This window comes from Carettochelys insculpta, chromosome 7 (genome assembly GCF_033958435.1).
Source record: "Carettochelys insculpta isolate YL-2023 chromosome 7, ASM3395843v1, whole genome shotgun sequence".
Classification (NCBI taxonomy): domain Eukaryota; kingdom Metazoa; phylum Chordata; order Testudines; family Carettochelyidae; genus Carettochelys; species Carettochelys insculpta.
The window spans coordinates 45,564,067-45,584,182 of NC_134143.1; the positions used below are offsets into that span (position 1 = coordinate 45,564,067).

At 38.5% G+C, this 20,116-nt stretch overlaps 1 protein-coding gene across 3 annotated transcripts in view; it reads right to left on the reverse strand.

Moving 5' to 3' along the window:
• Positions 1–836: 836 nt before the first annotated feature.
• The window catches only part of INPP5A (inositol polyphosphate-5-phosphatase A), a 447,602-nt gene continuing 428,322 nt past the window's right edge, over positions 837–20,116 (reverse strand). For 2 of the 3 annotated variants that reach the window (XM_075000435.1, XM_075000433.1), the window contains 3 exons: positions 8,167–8,278; positions 3,752–3,820; positions 837–2,426 (listed from right to left, as the gene is read on the reverse strand). In XM_075000435.1, coding sequence (XP_074856536.1) covers positions 2,289–2,426; positions 3,752–3,820; positions 8,167–8,278 — 319 coding nt within the window. In that variant the 3' untranslated portion in view covers positions 837–2,288. Of the gene's footprint in view, positions 2,427–2,521; positions 2,610–3,751; positions 3,821–8,166; positions 8,279–20,116 lie in introns of all 3 variants that reach the window. The other variant, XM_075000434.1, reaches the window with a different exon arrangement.

The window sequence follows — 20,116 nt, forward strand, 5'->3', positions numbered from 1 at the left end:
ACGTGATCTGTCGACAAGTTTTGTCAGAACATCTCCTCCAACAGAAACTTCTGTTTCTAGTGTAGATGTAGCCTATGACTTTAGCAACATTAATGCCATGAAGGAGAGAACACAGAATTCAGTGAATGCGTAATCTGATAGAAAACCTGACTTTGTGGTATTTTATATTTACTTATTAAGCTTTCGAGATACTACTCACAAAGAGCAATTCCCATTAGGGATCTCCCTCAAAACTTACTACTTGAGACCCATATATTTCAGAAATCAAGTCTCCATTCTTTAAAGCACTGAAATAACGTTTATGAATGTTGTTGAATTAATTTTTTGAGCATTTTTCGACTCAACAAGTTACCCTAATAAGTCATATGTGTAGCAGTTTCACCTTCAGATGGTTTAGAATTCTTAATGGGCCCACTTTATTATTTTAAATAATCTATATGTGAAGAAGTCTTCACTTTTTCCCCTTTTCAATTGGCAGCATTATTTTTACAACAAGAGAGCTCAGAAACAGCACGGAAGACCAGTATTTACAAAAGGACCAGTGGTTAGCCGTTTAAAGGGTTAGGTGGAGTTGGTATATTAGGAGTAGCTATAAATACACTGTTATAGTCAGACTAACAGTATTGTAATAAAATAATTCCACACTTTAAAGTAGAATCAATCTGGTCAATTGTGTATTGATTTATACAGAAAAATGCAGCTTATATTCTGCCTGGGTTTTCAGGCAAAAAAGAAGAATACAGTAGAATTAGCAGATGATTAAGACAACTTCATGTTTCCGCTGAACCTCAATATCCAACATTAAAGGGACAGACACAGTCATTTTTCATAAATGATCAAATTTATTGCTTGAGAACCAGAGCATTCATTTCTAAAGGCCGTCAAAGTTACCATGAGTTGAATCTCTATTTGTATTAAATAGAATTACCGGGTAGTTATATTGCAACATGGCACAGTGACATTACAGAGCTACAGAAATCCTATGAAAAACAGTACTTAACACACACCCAGACTTTATTGTTGTGAAAACAAATTCTGCAAGCGGACATCAAATCATTTTCAATGGTAGTGATTTATATCAAAATCAAGCATCAATCTAATGCCATCACACAGTCCATGAACTCTGTAGTGTTCTAAATTAAATCAATAAAAACATACATTTGTGTTTCATCAACAGACTCTCTAATCACCTTTTAATGTTGTACTTAGTGGTGGGAGAAAAATGTTCATAACAAGATTATGTTGTCGGTTGGACAGAGCTACTAAGAAAATTTACAGTCCTTTTTACTAACGCTTTCTATATAAATACCATCCATGCTGGGTGCAGATACTATCTGAAACATTCTTCCAATTTTCTTCTCCCATGGTGTTATTGTTTTAATATAGAATACTTGGCACCATAAAACAGTAACAAAAGACAGACAAAAAACAATTTACAAAATTCTTGAAAGGTACACCCAAACCTATCTAGAAACTTCACATTCAGTCCTTATAGTACTTTGAAAGAAGGTAATATAGGAATAACAAAGTGAAACTGCTAATATATGTGCTATATTGTATACTATATATCTGTACTGATGATGGCACTGCTATATAATATTTGTTTTATAAATGTTGATTGTTGATGTACACTTAACTAAAACTGCTAGACTCCAACACTAATGGCAGATATGGCACTCTCAAGCAGTCATAATGAAAAGTATATTTAGCATACATTTTGGTAAGGTTTATAAATTATTTATATATCTGTGTATATATACACGCACACATACATACATACATACATATATATATATATATAGACACGCAAATATGTATAGAAAGCAGCTGCTGTGTGATTCAAAACCATGTTACATGGCAGAATAGTAAATAACATGAGGAAAAAATCTATAAAAATGAAAAACAAAACAAAATTCTAAATTTAAAACAAACCATAAGCCTTGGTCAATGAAGAAAATACCATTTAAAACTGTCAAAACCCCTATTTATATAATCCGATGTACAAAACCCCCAAATGGTCCAGATATATAATGTTACGCGTGATACCTTTAAAAGTTTAAAATGTGTTGAAGTAGATTTTCCACATTGACAAACACTTATTAAAAGTTGAAAATTGTGAAATCTAAAATACAGAACATCTCTGCTGTCTATTAGAGTTTTGGCAACAGAACTGTGACATATGATTCCACATTTCTACTTGATGTCACATGAACATACAAGACAGTGAGGTATGTGAGGCTTTTCCTGAACAGAGTCCAGATGCTGAAGCATAGTGTACGATCAGCAGTCTAAAATGTGGCACTCAAGACTTGATTTATCAATACAGCTGTTAGGATTATGCATTTTAGTATACTGCTTAGTCCTTCCTCCTCCATGCTACAGGGTGGTTTCCCGAAAGATCTTCTCATTTCGAGGGCATCTTTTTCCTGTTGCAGAATTGGCATTTTTTTAAAAAAGAAAAATAAACACAAAGGGGAAATGATGTAGAAAATATAAATGAAGGGGAAAAAATGATATTTACCACAACATCACTGCACGACACAACACTTGTGCACATTTGCAATAGGTTTACCTGCCCCAGCAGCTATTCGAAAGGACAGGAACACAGGCTGCAGCAAGTTAGGGAGAAATAGGGGTTACACACTTGAAAAATAGAAAGAGATCAAACACTTCATAGTGATTATTTCAAACAAAGAAAGAATCAGTCTATAACCAGTGACAAGCTGATGCAATAATCTAGACTTCCTTCATTAATGTAATCTTACAATTCTCAAGAGATTCAGGAAGACAACTGCCTATGGGGCTGATTCTGTGCTCCCATTGAAATCTGTGGGAATCTTGCCATCAATTTCAATAAAAGCAGGATCAAGCCCCCTATTTAGCACCTTATTTCATTTTCATTTGACAGCCCCTGTTGAAATAGGGTGCTTGTTAAATAATTGTATCCAATCTGACTCGTACATTGTTCCTGAAGGACATGGCACTTTTAATTTTATCATACAGGTTACTGTATCTGCAAAATCCTTTGTTCCTTTGAACATCATTTTGCTACCTCCACAAAAATGATGACCTTAAAATAAATATTTACAAATACAGATACAGAGGAGTAGTAAATATCCCATTACAATACATAACATCATAATTCAAGAGCTATTGCAGAGCATCTGTCAAATCATACTGCAGTATAGTTTTCAGGTTTCTAACTGAATTTTTACATGGATAATGAGTCTTAAAATTTTAGAAATGTTTTAAATTCTTTATATGATTTTCAAAGAAACCAGGTGCTTTTTAGACAACTGTCATACCACAAAGTAGTCTTTTTTCTTACCTGTTGCTTATCTACGGTACTGCAAGCATTTTATTATTCTTGTAGCCAATTAGCCACCAAATTAATAAAAATCATATTCAGGAAACAGTCTAGATAACAAAGTGAAACTGAAGTGTTCCATGGACACTTCACTAAGGTAGAGCTATAAGTACAGAGTCATTTGCTCATGCTGATTGCAAATTACATTATGGTTTTAAACTGCATTCTGCTCTTTACTGAAACTTGTGCTAGTATCTAATACAGCATTTCTACTGATTTTAGCTGAATATAATCCCAACTGGTATACATTTTTCCAAAGTATCAAATTTAAAATAAGGAGAAAAATAACTGACTTCAACACAAAATGAATAGAATTAATATATGCATTCTATGTTCCTAACAAAGCTTAGTGTAATACAATACTGGAACACTGAGTTAAATTACCTTGTGATCCCCCATGCAGACATTTGGCCCAATATGGTCATAAATCACTATCTTCTCATCATTTTCTGACTAATAAAAAAAAAAGGATCAGTCAGCTCAGTTATTCTTCAGATTTCAAAGAAAACTAAGTAAGGAAAGGTTACATGAATGGAAGTTCAGTAAGAACATAGAGCGAGATTTCTTAGTGAAAACATACTTAAGTGTGTTCCTTCTTGGTTCTTCAGAACAACAACATAATGGGCTCATATGCAGAAACATTAAATATCTATTACAACGCTCTGCGCAATTTTCACACAAAATACTTACAAATCACTGTAGCTACTGCTCCCTTCTAGTGGTTTAACAAGTTTTAGCAACTAATATTTAAGATGTGGAAACTAAGGACTCAGTTCTACACTCAAACAGAGCAAGTCATTTCATCAGTCTTCTATTTCAGGAACAGCCCAGAATTTTTTTTTTTTACCGAATTATATAGGACATGTACGTCATTCTTAGAATAGGATGGAATTCACATTGTATCATTAATAAACACCCAATGTTCCCGTACAGTAGTATTTTAAATGTACAAGTAGAAACATTAACACTACCGTTATTCTTATTATTTATTGGTTGTATTATCTGAGCCCTAGCTACAAACTCCATTATTTCATTACATCAACTACGTAAATTTAGAGAAGTAAAAACAGCTGTTTGACGTTTTCTACAGAAAAGTTAAAATATTTAGCTATGAAAGAAGAAATCAAGTGAATCCTTTTCAATTTGATAAAAAGAGCATACAAAATATCTCAGAAAATCAGCCTCAACTGAAGGATAGCACTCTCCTAGCCATTCCTGTGACCTGCTTCCCTTCTACCCTACACTGAAATTTTTTCTTGTACACTCGTTCTCTTTGCAGCTACGGTTTAATAAATAATAGAATACACTCATCTTTCTGCCATTTACGCTGAACGTATGGTTTTGACAGCCTATTTTATCTAGCACAACCCTTTAGGAATAAACACACAGAGCAGCTTACAATTTCTTATTACGCTAAACAATTCCTGCAAGCTAATTAAATCTGGAGTCTGCATGCTAGCAAGCCTCTACTACAATCATGGATGTGCTTTAAAATAGTTTACAATACTCATTTATTTTGTATGAAACAGTCAAGATTTTCTCATCTGTAATCAGTCAAGTTTGACTGGGCAAGAACTTTATATAAACAGCAGCATTTAAGACTATAAAGTTAAAACTGAATTATCTTTAATGCAGTAAGGAAGCTTAAGGTCAGATATACTTTATAGCATGATTGTCTGCCAAAAATATAAAAAACATAACCTTCTGCATTGTATGCATGAGCACTTTCCAATATTTCAAGATCATAATGCCACTACTGTCGGAAGTGGAGATACATTCATCAAAAGCGACTTGATAATTTACAAAGGCAGCATAAAATTGTGGATTTTCAACTGCATAATCTTTGGACAGATAAACAAATTACAGCAGCGCACAAGCAGAAACAATATACACTTGGCTGAGCATTCATTACTGCATGCTATCAGGCATCAACGAAACTCCCTAGCAGCGGGCAACCTTTGGTGTTTTAGGGCTCAGGAAGCATAAAATAACATGATGGTGAGGTAACCGACCATAGCATGATAGATGATGTTGCACGAAATCTGTTTACAGCCCCATGTCTGTACAATCTGTAACGCCTAGTGTGCGGAGCTGAACATACTGTGCTGTGTGCTAATTTGCACACAGTACTTCTTTTTGTACAAAGCACTCTAAAAGTGCAGATTTACTGCAACTTGTTCTTTGAAATAAGAGATAAGTCTGCCAGAGCTGAAAATCAATTCTTCAGCTATTGACAACAAAGCACTAATGCTTTGAAAAATACAGAACAGTGCATAACATATTTTCAACAACCAAAGAAATTATACCAAAGTTATACCAAAGAAATTCTTTGCCTTGTTGATTTTTAATGATAAGCATATGAATGTACCAGACTTGCAATTAAGTACAGAATCTACCAGTGCGCTTTGGGTTTCCTCATTGATCTTTTTTTAAAGGTTCAAATATTTCTAACAGTGCACAGTGTAAGTAAACCATTATGAACACATAAGATCTGAAGTCTGCGGAAAGGCAAATATATAGTGTAGTGCATACAATCAAGAAGTTAGAAATGACTTAGACCTATTATGTCACCTTGTTCTTCCTTCATCGGTTCACTACTCTTCTCTACTGGATATTTTCTATTTGCTTTGCCCATTTTTTATGGACCAAAATTTCCAAGTGTGCTACAGCTGGACAAGGGCCTTATTCTCTTCTGGAATAAATGCACAGTCAAATGAAAATGAATGCAGCCGTGCAATTTACAGCAGCAGAAAATGTGGCTCTAATTTCTCCTTGTAATTTTTGAACGCACAAATCTTTGTCCATATCCAGAGTATCATGCCCAAAATGTGCAAATGCCAAAATGCAGACACAAGATTAAAAAGGATTTTTGAAATTCAGTCCTTCATGTGCCAGATGAACTTCTGCCACTTTGCTTTAGAGATTATGTCAGGTCAATTGACCTCACTGTTAAAAATTTTCTCTAGTGTTCAGACTTCATATTCCTGTATTTAAGTTTGTTTCATTACATTTGGTTATACTCTCTAATATAACCTTAAACAATTCCTCTCTTCGGTGATGTTACACCCTTCAAACATTTGTAGTTATATCTCCTCTGATTCACAGATGATTTTTAAAATCTTCCCTTATTGGAAACTCTGTTCTTTGTTATGGAGAATTCCAGGGGTATCTAGAATTACATGTAGTATTGTATTTATTGTCTTACCAGTGCTGGATAAAGATGCAAAATTATCCTCTCCTTGGTATGTAATGTTTTTACATATACAGCCCAAATATCCATTGACTTTTTATGCTACAGTACTGCTTGGAAAGCTCATATCCAGGTCCTTCTCTGTTCCTGACCCTGATTCTTTTTGGCAATTCTGTTTTCCCAGTATTACCATCCTGCTGAATACTAGTGTTTCACAATATTCAGATAGTACATACATTTTAAATGTCATCCCTAATAAATAGTGTAATATTGCCTTTATCTTGAGCTCACTGATGGCATGAGCCACCATTTAAAAGATTAAACTAATCCAAGTGGAAAGGGCCCTTTTCACTATTTCAGCCTTGTGGTTATATGGGGAAGTCTTGGACAGAACAGTCATGTGGGGGCTATCGCAGTGCTCTGGTATATGAAGTGAGTCCTTACTATGGGATGGAGAGCTGGAACATCTGCAGATCCATTGGCTGACAACTCTATACTGGAGATGCAGAAGGTTTCAAGTGTTATTCTTAGAGGTTAATGTGTGAGAAGAAGTGCTTTAGAGAGATGGAAACTCGAGCACTTATGGACAAAATGCTCTCACGTTTCAGTGAGTTATCATTTGACTGCAATTATGTAACTTACTGCAACCATTTTCACCAGATCATAACACTGATGAGAAGAAAAGAGAGAAGGTTATAAACATAAAGAAAGCAAGCTTGGAGTGTTTCAAAACTTAAAAAAAACCCAACAAAAATCCCCCAAAAACATGGAGCCAGTAGCATGCAGATTTGTTTTCCAACTCTATTTGTGGTACTTCATGCGTGTTAAAAAAGCATTAGTATGGAGGAAAACAAAGATAAACACAAACGCAGGGCCCAAACCTTTTTTGGAGAAGGCGGGCAAGATTCTTGGCTGTGAGGAAGATGGGATCTCTCAGTACAACTTGCCTGAGTAACACCAAGAACAGTATCTCCTTGTAGGTTGGTAGAAAGTCACAGCACAAAAACTCTAGCTGCACGTACCTCACACCCACTTCTGGCATAGCAAGAAAATAGGTTGTATTAAGAGCAAATAGGAAGGGATGGACTGCCCCTATGCCACACTGATCTCCTCATGTGCTTTGATTCTTTGGGCCTATCTGCAACATGGGTACATTGCAACAGTGTTCAGATTGATGAAACATGGCATGGGGCCCAGTTCTACACACCAGATAAGGGGAATACAAAAGTCCCCCTTCTACCATTTGAAGTATGTAGTTTGGTCTGAAGAAGAAATGGGAGGAAAACAGGGAAATTCTTGGGCTATGTTGTTGCTATTGCACTGGCAAAATTAGGCTTGTTTCTGTGCACCGAAATCAAGGGACTCTGTCTCACAGAGGTGTTGTGGAACTTAACTGTACAATTTTTGCAAAAGATTCTCGGGTGAAAAGCTCTGCACAAGGGAAAATGTGATTATTGCTTTGGTGTTGCTGTCTTCAACTATTGCTGGTGTTTACTCTGAACAGTTAAGAATTCAAGGAGAAGCAAGAAATACCAAATAAAAAGAAATGTTATGTTGCAGATAAAGAAAGAAATAACTGGAAGTACCCTGATCACATGGTTGTACTTACTTTCAGAAGCAGTTCCTTGGCTGAATGTGACATCAGAATTCTATCACACCAAGCAGGACATCTAGTATTCATGTACTGCTTTCCTTGGCTACAATCCTCACTGTATGGATAACTGGGGGGGAAAAAAAATCAGGGCAACATCTGTCAACAATCGGCCTAACTTCAACTTGCTGTAATAGGCACCATGTCAAACCACACAGTCTTAAAAAAACACTCTTCAAAAGTCAGTTCTTTCAAAATATAGCTGTTTAGCAAACATATCTCTCCCATTCCTAAACTTAGGGCTCAGTCCTGAACGATACTGAGAACTTCCTTTTAAGTGTTAAAACATCCTCATTCCCTTAGCTTTCAATGAGAGTGAGAGGTGCTTGCCACCTCATAGAAGCCAGCCCCTTGATGAATAAATATCAATGACTTGTTAGGTTTTTGAACAGTCAGTACTCATCTCCTCCTTATATCACTTTAGTTCATTTAAAAATTTCATTTCCCTTTGACTTTCAAAGCACCATACTCTTACCTTGCACCTTTGAGGGAAAATAAAACTCTTATTTTTAGAGATTCTCCTGTTGTCTTTTGTCATATACTTAGATGATAAACTCTTTGGGGCAAGTACTGGCTGGTTGTTTTGTGTTTGTACAGCACCTAGCATAAATGGGGGCAGGGTGTCTATGACTGGGGCTCCTAGGCTCTACAATAACAAATAACAAAAACAATGGAAAAGGACTAAAGCAAAAAAACAAAGCCTTTGAACACATTATGAAGCATTGCATTGCATATGATTCTGGAGAATAAATTAACATGGAAAAGAGTGGGGAAGTACTGAGGAAACTGATGTTCTTCTCATTGAATTTCTTTTGAATGATTCCCTCCAGGAGGAACTATTTCAGGAATTACACAGGAGAGAGACAGTGGCCTGAAAGCCCCAACTCCAGCCTAGGCTTCACTGAACTGCAAACACGTCTATCCGTATAAATTCAAGAGCAGTGGCAAGTGAGATGCTTCACTGCTGTGGTGCCTGAGGGGAAGAGAGGTTGCATAATGGGAAGGGTGACTGTGGGCTCTCTTTTTAATATGTGGCTGGTGATACAGGGGAAGATTTGGCCAAAAGGCATACAATAACAAGAGGAAATAAAACTAAAAAGTGTAATGCATTGTGTCATAACTCAATCAGAACTCACAGTAATAGAGCATACACACATATTTTATTTCTTTTTTAAAGTTGTTTGGAATAAAGCAGATAAGATAGAAGTTATATGTAGATTTTTTCTTTGAATTCAATATAGATGTTGATCTAATGAAGCTTTCTGGCATTAATAAATAGTTTAAATATCTTTGCAAGTAATGAGCAAGGAAACCACAACACTTCAATATTACAAGATATCCGCTAGTCCCTTGTTAGCATAATTTCCATACCATTCCTTCTAAAATTTTTATTTTAGCCACATTTTATTTACCCATCTGACAACCCTACCATCCCCATCTGCAGCCAAGTGCAAGTAAAACCCATAAACCAAACCAAACCAAACCAAAAAACAAAAGAGGGAAATTGCAAAAGAAAAGTGAATTGTTGTAACCTCTATTACAAAGCCAAAAAGACAGTATCACAGATAGAATGGCATTATGGCACATTATGGAGCTTAATATTCCTTCCACTGCTACTGGATGATGTTAACAGGAACTGTCCAACAATAAAGAAAGAAAGAAATAGTTGAATAGAAACCAAGAAATTATACCTTTGGTAAAAAAAAAATTATATTGACATTTCAAAAGTTTAATCCCAGAATTTGACCTGCCTATATGTTCATAAATTCAGTTTATCTAATGGGTAATTTTTTTATAAAACTGTTGTGGTGGAGAATTAATACCACTGGATTCTGACTCTGAAAAGCCTGGCTCTTAGTTTCTCCTGATCGTTTTAAGTTTTAGTCCTGTCTGCACGATTGATTGAAATATTAATTAAATATGTTTGAGTAGAATAAGTATCCAGACCCATAAGCCAAACTGCAGACTTTCAGATATCAGTCAAGCCATGTTTCCTTCTGAACTTCATTCAACCATTGACTTGAGAAAAGTATTCTTTTGTAGATCTGGTACTTAAATTATGACACAGCAACAAGCACTAGCATTTTCTGCTACACTGCTACAGTATCCCTTACTAAGACCAAGTTTTTCTGGTTCCACAATGGTTTTAAATAGCTCTCTCACATAAGAATGACAGAGCCAGGTCTTGGTTTGCATCCAAACCCCAATCCAGACAAGACCACAGTTACAGTGGTAGGTTTAAGGAATCCTTGTGAAGGCACTAAAGATGGGTTATCAACTCTGTAATGTGGAGAATCTGTCCAGGATCTTTGTTGGATCTTTAGCTGCTTCTCAGTGTCCCTGTAGCAGCAGATGAAGAGAATGAAAGATGTCCAGAAGGTTGTGTCTTTGTCTGTTGAATACAGACCCTCACCATAGTAGTCATTTTGAGACCACTGCACAGACTTTGGTGGTTCATTTTCTACCAGGACACTGCATTACGTGTGAGTTCTGTGACAGCTTCGGATTCATTTTTAAATGCAATTGCAATAACCTATAATGATTTAAATAGGCTGGACCCTGATTACCTCAGAGACTACATCCACATGAGGCCTCAGAGTCAAAACCATAGAACAACTATTTCAGATTTGGCGACGACATATACCTTTAAATCAGCAGCACGGCTATGGGTACTCGCATGGCCCCTCAATATGCCAATATTTTCATGGCTGACCTGGAACAGCGCTTCCTTAGCTCTCGTCCACTAACACCCCATCTCTACTTACGCTACATTGATGATATCTTCATCATCTGGACCCATGGGAAGGAGACTCTGGAGGAATTCCACCAGGACTTCAACAACTTTCACTCCAACATCAACCTCAGCCTGGAACAGTCCACACAGGAGATCCACTTCCTGGACACCACGGTGCTAATACACGATGGCCACATCAATACCACCCTGCACCGTAAACCTACTGACCGCTACACCTACCTTCATGCCTCCAGCTTCCATCCCAGACACATCACACAATCCATTGTCTACAGCCAAGCACTAAGATATAACCGCATTGGCTCCAACCCCTCCGACAGAGACAAACACCTACAGGATCTCTACCAAGCATTCTTGAAACTGCAATACCCACCTGAGGAAGTGAAAAAACAGATCAACAGAGCCAGACGTGTGCCATGAAGCCTCTTACTACAGGACAAGCCCAAGAGAGAAACCAACAGAACACCACTAGCCATCACCTACAGTCCTCAGCTAAAACCTCTACAGCGCATCATCAGGGATTTACAACCCATCCTGGACAATGATCCCCCACTTTCACAGGCCTTGGGAGGCAGACCAGTCCTTGCCCACAGACAACCTGCCAGCCTGAAGCAAATCCTAACCAGCAACTATATACCGCACCACAGTCACTCTAACTCAGGGACCCATCCATGCAACAGACCTTGTTGCCAGCTCTGCCCACATATCTACACCAGCAACACCATTGCAGGACCTAAGCAGATCAGCCACACCATCGTGGGTTCATTCAGCTGCACATCTACCACTATAATTTATGCCATCATGTGCCAGCAATGTCCCTCTGCTATATACATCGGACAAACTGGACAGTCTCTACGTAAAAGAATAAACGCACACAAATCAGACATCAGAAATGGCAATATACAAAAACCCCTAGGAGAGCACTTCAATCTCCCAGGCCACACAGTAGCAGACTTAAAAGTAGCTATCCTACAGCAAAAAAATTTCAGGACCAGACTCCAAAGAGAAATTTCTGAGCTACAATTCATCTGCAAATTCGATGCCCTCAGCTCTGGCTTAAACAAAGACTGCGAATGGCTGGCTAAATACAGAAGCAGCTTCCCCTCCCTTGGTGTTCACACCTCCAGATCAACTGCTGGTAGTAAGCCTCACCCTTGCTGACTGAGCTAACATTGTTATCCCCACTCCTGCTCTGGCTTATTTATACCGGCCGTGCAGATTTCCAAGACCAGCATCTGAAGAAGTGAGTCTGTGCTCACGAAAGCTCATGCTCAAAACTTTTCTGTTAGTCTATAAGGTGCCACAGGACCCTTTGTTGCTGTTACAACACCATAGAAGGCACTTCAGCTAACATCCCTGGTTTAGCTGCTGAGGGCTGAAACCCAGTTCCTTTTCAGCACGCATCACTGATAATAAGATGTACTTAGTGCTTTGATTCTTCATAACTTTGAATTTGCTGACCTTCAAGGTCATGCTGCACATCCCAATTCTTCTCCTAGACTTTTCCTAAGGGTAGGGGGAGTGGGTGAATGGTGAGTTTTTGGAGGAAGGCAGAGGATTCTGAGGGGATTGAATTTGTTGGACACTATTCCAAAATCATTTATATCTTTTCAGAACTAAGTGCTTGATAGGTGAACTCATAAGACTTTCAAAGAGAGGACTGGATGGCTTGCATTTAAAATAATAAAACATAAAAAAGGAAGTTTGCCTTTTTTCTGCATATTGCTCAATTCATAAAGGAATTACTGAGGCTTTCAAGAAAAGTTTTAAAAAATAAGATTTCTGGGACTGCAACAAAAACGGCTTTCATGCTTGAACAGAAAGTTATTTACCACCCTGCTTGGTGTGATATTATAAAACTGAGATGCATAGCTTTCTACCAAATGGGTTTACAAGCTACACTGCCATTAAAAAGATTAGCCATGGCAGACAGCCAAGTAAAGTGTACTGAATGTATTGGAACAAACCAGTGGTCTCAGTACCTTTTCCACCTCATCAAACCTAACAAGACTCATTTTCAAAACATATTATGAGAATTCAATTTGCTGCTTCACTGCCATACAGAAGTACAGCTTATTTCAGAGTGTCCATGAGATGTTTTGATGATGTAATATGGTTGGTAGCTGAAGCTCTTTGTCTGCAATTTAAGAGCTGACTTTTTGGGTAGCCTGTGAATGCATCTCTTGCTTTAGTTGTGCAAGGACCACTACAAGAATCACTACTTTTTATTATTGAAGTTCTATGAATCATTCATATTCCATATAGCCCTCCCTTTTATAATATAAAAGCTATGGCCCTTCAAGTGTTATGCTCTGTACCTGGAAAGAGCCTCTAAACTTAAGTATCACAGTATTTCATTCATGAGTCTACACTCTGTACATTGCTATTTACAGATTTGCTTTATTGATCTCTTTTTTTTCCACAGAATGAGGACTCCTGGCAATTCCCCAGGCTTTTTAATGATGATAATGATGACCCTACAAAGAAGCTATTGTAGTTTTGAAGTAACATTGACAAACAAAATCAGATTTCTTCTGTCAAAGCTTGGAACTATACTGTTGAGATTAGAGCTAAGTGCTGTTGTAGTTATCTGATCAGGACCAGCGGAATACAACAATTTAACGCAAATGAGATAGACAAATCCTGCCATAGCCAAGTTTGGTGTGGAGGGGGAAAGGAACCCTAACTCCATTGTAAAGGTGTAGTAGCAGCACCCAGCACAGTTACACATGCAGTGCACTGGGATTCACCTATCTTATTACTGAAGTTTTTCCAGACAATGCGAGCCTCACTCCCTCTTCAGTATTGAGGGAGGAAAAAATTTGATAAAGTGCTCCACAAAAAAGGAAGGGCAAAAAATTTGGTCTGTTGCTTCATGACTGAGGTGGGGCACAGATGTAACGGAACTGATGGTGAAGGCTTGTAGATACCTCCATCCCTGCAGGGTCCCAGAGCCTTGGCTCCAGCCCAAGCCCAGAAATCTACACAGCAACCCTGCAAGCATGAATTGAGTGGCATGGACCAGGCAAACTTTTTTGTTCTTCTATGTAGACATAACCTCAGGTATGTCTACCATAAAACATGAGGCCATGCTCAAGCTTCATCCTCCTCCTTGCATCAATGCTGCAGTTGTGCTAACCCAGGGCACAGGTCCAGGGTTCCAGGGCACTCCAGGGTCTGAGCTTGAGTTAAACTGGAAACCAGGATCTGAACCCTACAGCTTTGCACTGTAGATGCAGCCCATTTGATCTGGGTCTTGGGAATCAGCCAGAATATCCCACAATATCATGGGACAACTTCCTTAGTTGTCTGTATCCCAGTCAGGGCCACTGACTGGAAGGGAAAAAGGGGACAAAGGAGGCAATTGCACCATAGTCCAGCTAGTCAAAAAGGCTGGGAGCTCCTGCCTCTGCTATTGCAGCAGCAATGGTGCCAGAGTCCTAGGCCCTTTAAATTGCTGCCAGAGCCCTGCATGGCACGGTTTGGCTGGTGCTGAGGACTGGCTGCCCCCCAACTCCTTCTGCCTGAGGTCCTGCCCCTGCTGGGTGTGGAGAGTCACCTCTCTCTACCTTTCCAAGGATCTTGGCCATTCTGACGCCAATGATCTGGAGTTTACTCTATTGAAAATAGAAGCCACCCACCCTCAGTGAATGGTAGCAGCTCAGATCAATAGTAACTCATTTTTTCATCTTCCTTCTGGTTCACAATGGAGAGTGAAGCAATCAAGATTTTTTGCACACTGAGCTGCTTTCTGGTAATGTGCCAGGTCGATAGTAAAGTTTTCTCTTAGTGCAACATGGTCCCAGGGCTAGAGCAGCCACATTTTCCATCCATTTTGTGGGCGGATATATTGTGGAATCTGGTATATGGTTACGTTGACCTGGGTCTGTGCACTGCAGTGTGGATACCAGAGCCCAAGTTTCAGGCACAAGTTAGTAAAATCTTAACAGAGGGGTAAAATACAATGCAGATAACTCCAGCACATCCTAAATACGGATCAGCTGACTTGAGTCTCTCTGACCTTGCACTTATGCTGCATCACAGACACACCCTAAGAAACCTCTGAAGGGCTACGTCTACACTTGCATTCCTCTTTCACAAGAGGAATGCAAATGAAGCAATTCAAAAATGCAAATGAGGTGCTCATTTATATAGTGTGCTTCATTTGCATAATCCCTCTTCAGACGAGATTCTTTCAAAAGAAAAAAAAGCAGTTTAGACGGGGCTCTTTCAAAAAAAAAAACCTTCTTCCTATTTTGTTTCAGGAAGAAGGGTTCTTTCAAAGGTGGGGTTTATTTCCTAAAGAGTCCCGTCTACACTGGTTTTTCTTTTGAAAGAATCTTTTCTGAAAATAGATTATGCAAATGAAACACAAGGTATATAAATCAGTGCCTCATCTGCATTTTCAATTTCCCTCATTTGCATTCGTCTTTCTAAAGAGTAGTTTAAGCTTGCTGCATTCCTCACAGGATCACTTGGCAGGAGCTCTGCATCCTCACAAGAATGGGATTTGGGCCCAGGACAACCTCAAAACAACATAGCAGGTGGCTGAATATGTGCAGTTTATCTTAAATGCCTTAAGTAGGTTTTTGCAGGAAAAAGCTTTAATTGTATTTTTCTGAAATAAGACGGAGTCACTGCCCAGCATCCTTATGATACAATGTAATAATTTTAATTAATAAGTTATGGTAGTTTCAGAACAATTTTTCTTCACACAGCTAGCACAAATGATGTCTGCATTAACTAATATCAGCCAGGTGCTTCCATTAAAGAAAGACCTATTACAAAATTCTCAAAACAAATGAACAGTAAAAATGAAATTAAGCCTTCCATTAAATGGCACTCCCCATCAGGAATGGAAAAGGTGGACTATTTTGCTTTTGGTGACATGGAAACAATTCATTTAGGCTATAACTACATGAGAAGCATCTGTCGACATAAGTGACCTTTGGAAGGGATTTCCTGGCAAAACTTCTGTCAGCAGATCACATCTGTACATAAAAGCTGATCGAAAGAGCAATATACTCTGTTCATAGAGAGCAGCCAGACTACCTAGCCCTCTCTTGACAGAACTGCTGACCAGAAGCTCTCAAAGCAGGGCTGGCCAGTGAACCAGAAGCCCTGTCTGTTGACAAAAGGGCCCTGGAGCAACTACAGGGCTGTTCTGTCGACAGAACACTGATGAGAGAGGCGTTATACCTGAATGGGGAGAGGTATAATGCTGCCAGCAGATGTGCCGTGTTTTGTCGACAAATTGTCAACAAAGGGTATTTTACATGTAGATGTGCTTTGGTTTTCCCTGACAAAAGCCCATTTTTGCTGGGAAAAGCCTCTTGTGTAGACAGAGTCTTTGAGAGTTCACATTAGTTATTTTAAAATCATGTGGACCCCAGCCCTTTTCAAAACTAGAAAATTTACTTTGTTGGTAGTCCTGTAATGTATTTTTACGTTGCTTTAAAGTGGTATCTTCTATGGTTAGAATACTATTACAGTGTTTTACAAAGTGGGACCACACCCTGTTGAAAATAAAATAAAAATAAGATAAGTTGCAATTTTCCCTATCATAATGAAGATTATTTTGAAAGACTGTGCACATATGTAATTTTACAAATGTTGTTCAGACTGTGTGCATATTATAGAAGTTCAGTCATGTTCTAGACACACACAACAGCTTAAAAACAAACTTCTAGCATGAAGTTTCAAAGAGAATTGAAAACTGCTCCCATTTGAAGGCTCTTTACTTGACTTAATTTATTATTTACTTTTTGATCTATGACTTTTGTGCCACTGAATTTTATTGCTTATACTGCAAAGCCTAACTGTGAGTTCTTCTAAAGTTGGAGTGTAACCAGGTCCAGGATTTTGATGTGGTGCGTTACAGAGATAGTGATGTGTGAAGCTACATCTGACTCCAAACATTCTCTGCCCAAACCCACCACTATATTATGTATTTTTATTTACCAGCAATACTCATAGGTAACTTCGCAGAATACTTCTTCCCTCTCTATTTCAGAATAGCAGTGTTCTTCCCTTCCCGTTTACTAACAGCAGACTCATATATGGTCAAACTACCATAGTTTTATTTAAAATGGCAAGTGCTTTACACCTAAACTCTGCACTTTTAAAAGAGTCCAAGGTGCTACTATACTTAAAGCCAGAAGCAAGAACATTAATAGGCCAGTGGACCATAAGAACATAAGAACATAAGAATGGCCATACTGGGTCAGACCAAAGGTCCATCAAGCCCAGCATCCCATCTGCCGACGGTGGCCAATGCCAGGTGCCCCAGAGAAGGAGAACAGAAGACAATGATCAAGTGATTTATCTACTGCCATCCATCTCCTGCCCTTGTTATGAAGGCTAGGGCACCATACTTTATCCCTGGCTAATAGCCATTTATGGACCTAACCTGCAAAAATTTATCAAGCTCTTTTTTAAACCCTAATAGAGTCCTGGCCTTCACAGCCTCCTCGGGCAAGGAGTTCCACAGGTTGACTGTGCGCTGTGTGAAGAAAAATTTCCTTTTATTAGTTTTGAACCTACTACCCATCAATTTCATTTGGTGTCCCCTAGTTCTTGTATTATGGGAAAAGGTAAATAATTTTTCTATATTCACTTTCTCCACACCATTCATGATTTTATATACCTCTATCATATCGCCCCTCAATCGCCTCTTTTCCAAACTGAAAAGTCCCAGTCTCTCTAGCCTCTCCCCATATGGGACCCTTTCCAAGCCCCTAATCATCTTAGTCGACCAAACCTGGAGTGATCTGTGAGCTAAGATGCTGAGGGAGTAGGGTAGAGGGATTTTATTGTTTTTCATTGACAAGGTCCCAGCTGTGCACTAATGGGAGCTGGTAGATGTGTGACCTCATCACAAAGGCTGTTTGCCAGCCAAAGCATAGTTTCCAAAAATCAGCATAGTCACAAGCAGCCTCAGTTTTTTTCTGAACTAACACATTTTCCCCAAATTCATTTAAATTAAACTGCCATTGATATCTGTTTCCCTAAACTCAAAAGCAAAAGCTAAGTTCTTTAGGATTAGTCAGCTCAGTCTTTTTGAACAAATGGCCCTAAGTAATTGGCCTTCATGTGCTCATCTTCTGCATCAGGTCATTAAAGCTAAGCTATAGGACACACTGCTGTTTGAATTAAATTAGCTGCTTCACATTTACCAAAACACTAATAGGTCTTCATAATGCTCTGTGAGCTAACTGGCCATGATATGTATCTCATTTAAGCCAAATCGGAGGGTAAACACAGGCCTGCAAACATAGTGGTTAAAGTACAATGTGTTAAACAGCTGCTACTTGCAAATGCTACACTAACACCATGGTGATCAAACTAACAATCAGAGTCAAAGGTCACCATAAAAAGGGGGTCAACCAGGCAATCCAGTAGCAAAGGGTAAGAAGGGTAAACAGGACTTGAGCCATAACTCCAGGCAGTGCACAAAGCAGAAAGGTTAATGACACAGTGTAATTTTCCTGAGTCTTTTTATGGAGCTATGATGAGCATATTGTGCTGTGGATTAACAAACTCTTTTATGTATCTATTATGCTGCAGCTTGGGTGTGTGGTATTAGTTCAGTTTTTACACATTAGGTGGTTGGAGTTAATGCAATGGAATGCTTCCACAGGACTGTTGGTGTGTGTGTGGGGGGGTGGGGTAGAAGGGAACGTAGGTGGAGACATGAGATTCTTTCCCAATATGCAATAATTAGCTACTTTTTTACCCTGGAACATTTCCAATAGACATAATCTTTGCTTATTGATTATGCAACAGAGCCATGCTAACCCCTGGATTGCTTTGGCAACAATGTCAAATGGAATGAATTTTCGTGCCATTACTGCCTCATCGGCTCCCCTTTCTAGGGTGTTTAGACTGTTTCAGACCAAAAGCCTGAAACATTGCTAACAGCACCTCATATGCTACATTTTGCTGTTCAATAAAGAGTCATGGAGAGGTCCAACTAACACAAATGGATGATTCAGCAATATGAATGCAAGTAGCCAATGAGTGACATGTCCTATTGCTTTAATAACCAGAACACTGTATCCAACAAATGCCACCATTACAACTGGATAAATTAAACTATGAATAATTTATCCAGCCTTGGCTTGCTTCGGTAAAAGATTCTGAAATTATTACACATGGTTCTGATAGATCTAAATGTTTTTTCTGGAAATGTGCCTGAATGAAAGTTAGTTAAAAAGCAAGTGAAATTTTAACCTATACTAAAAAGAAAACATGCACTGTAAAGAAGAGACAATGCCTAGGAAAGCATACAAGTTTGAAACTAACATGCCATTTAAAAAGCAACACTTCAGAAACCCCAATTAATTTATTAACAGCAAGAAAAATATTATTTAATTTATTAACAGCAAAAAGAAAACAATTAGAGGTCCTGTTGATATCACAGGTTTGGACATAGTCTTGGTTTACATCCTCACTGCCCATGGTTATGGGCTATATAACCATGTCCAGAACTTGTCCTTAAATCTTCTTTAAAGTAGCTCGCTGAAGGAACTTCCATTCAGTGTGGTTTTCTTCCTTTCATCAGCCTTCTCAAAAATAGCCTTTTCCACTTGGGAAATGAATTGAGAACACTGCTATCAGCTACCTTAGTTTGATTTTTGGTATGAGAATGGAGATAAGAGGAACAATCCCTTTTGTAATAGTTGAATCATTGTTTCTAGGCCAAGATCAGGGTCTTCCTTTTTTCACTGCAGCTGGTGGAAGCTATTTCTTTGTTCCATCCTCAGTGGGTCTACAAGGTTCCAGAACGTTTTGTGGGAACTGACTGATCAGACACTGAGTTACTCTATTGATGTTAAAGTAGCTCACTAATATTTACAAGCACCTGGATGAAGGTGCTTTAGCTGTGCAATACTATTTTTTGTTATTATTTGGTAGAAACTGCATACAGCCATCCTATCTGGGATAAAACCAATAATCTGCAGAAACACCTGATAGCGCAAGGTCAAAAGGATATTGGAGTTTAATGTTCATTTAATCCTCATTTTATAGGTCAATAGGATCCAAGTTCAACAACGAGACGGTATGCTCAGAGAAAAGAGACAGGTGAGTTGTCATCCTTTGGATGCTATAAAAGTAATATTTACTGGTTCCTTGGCAGTAGTTCGTTTTTCACTG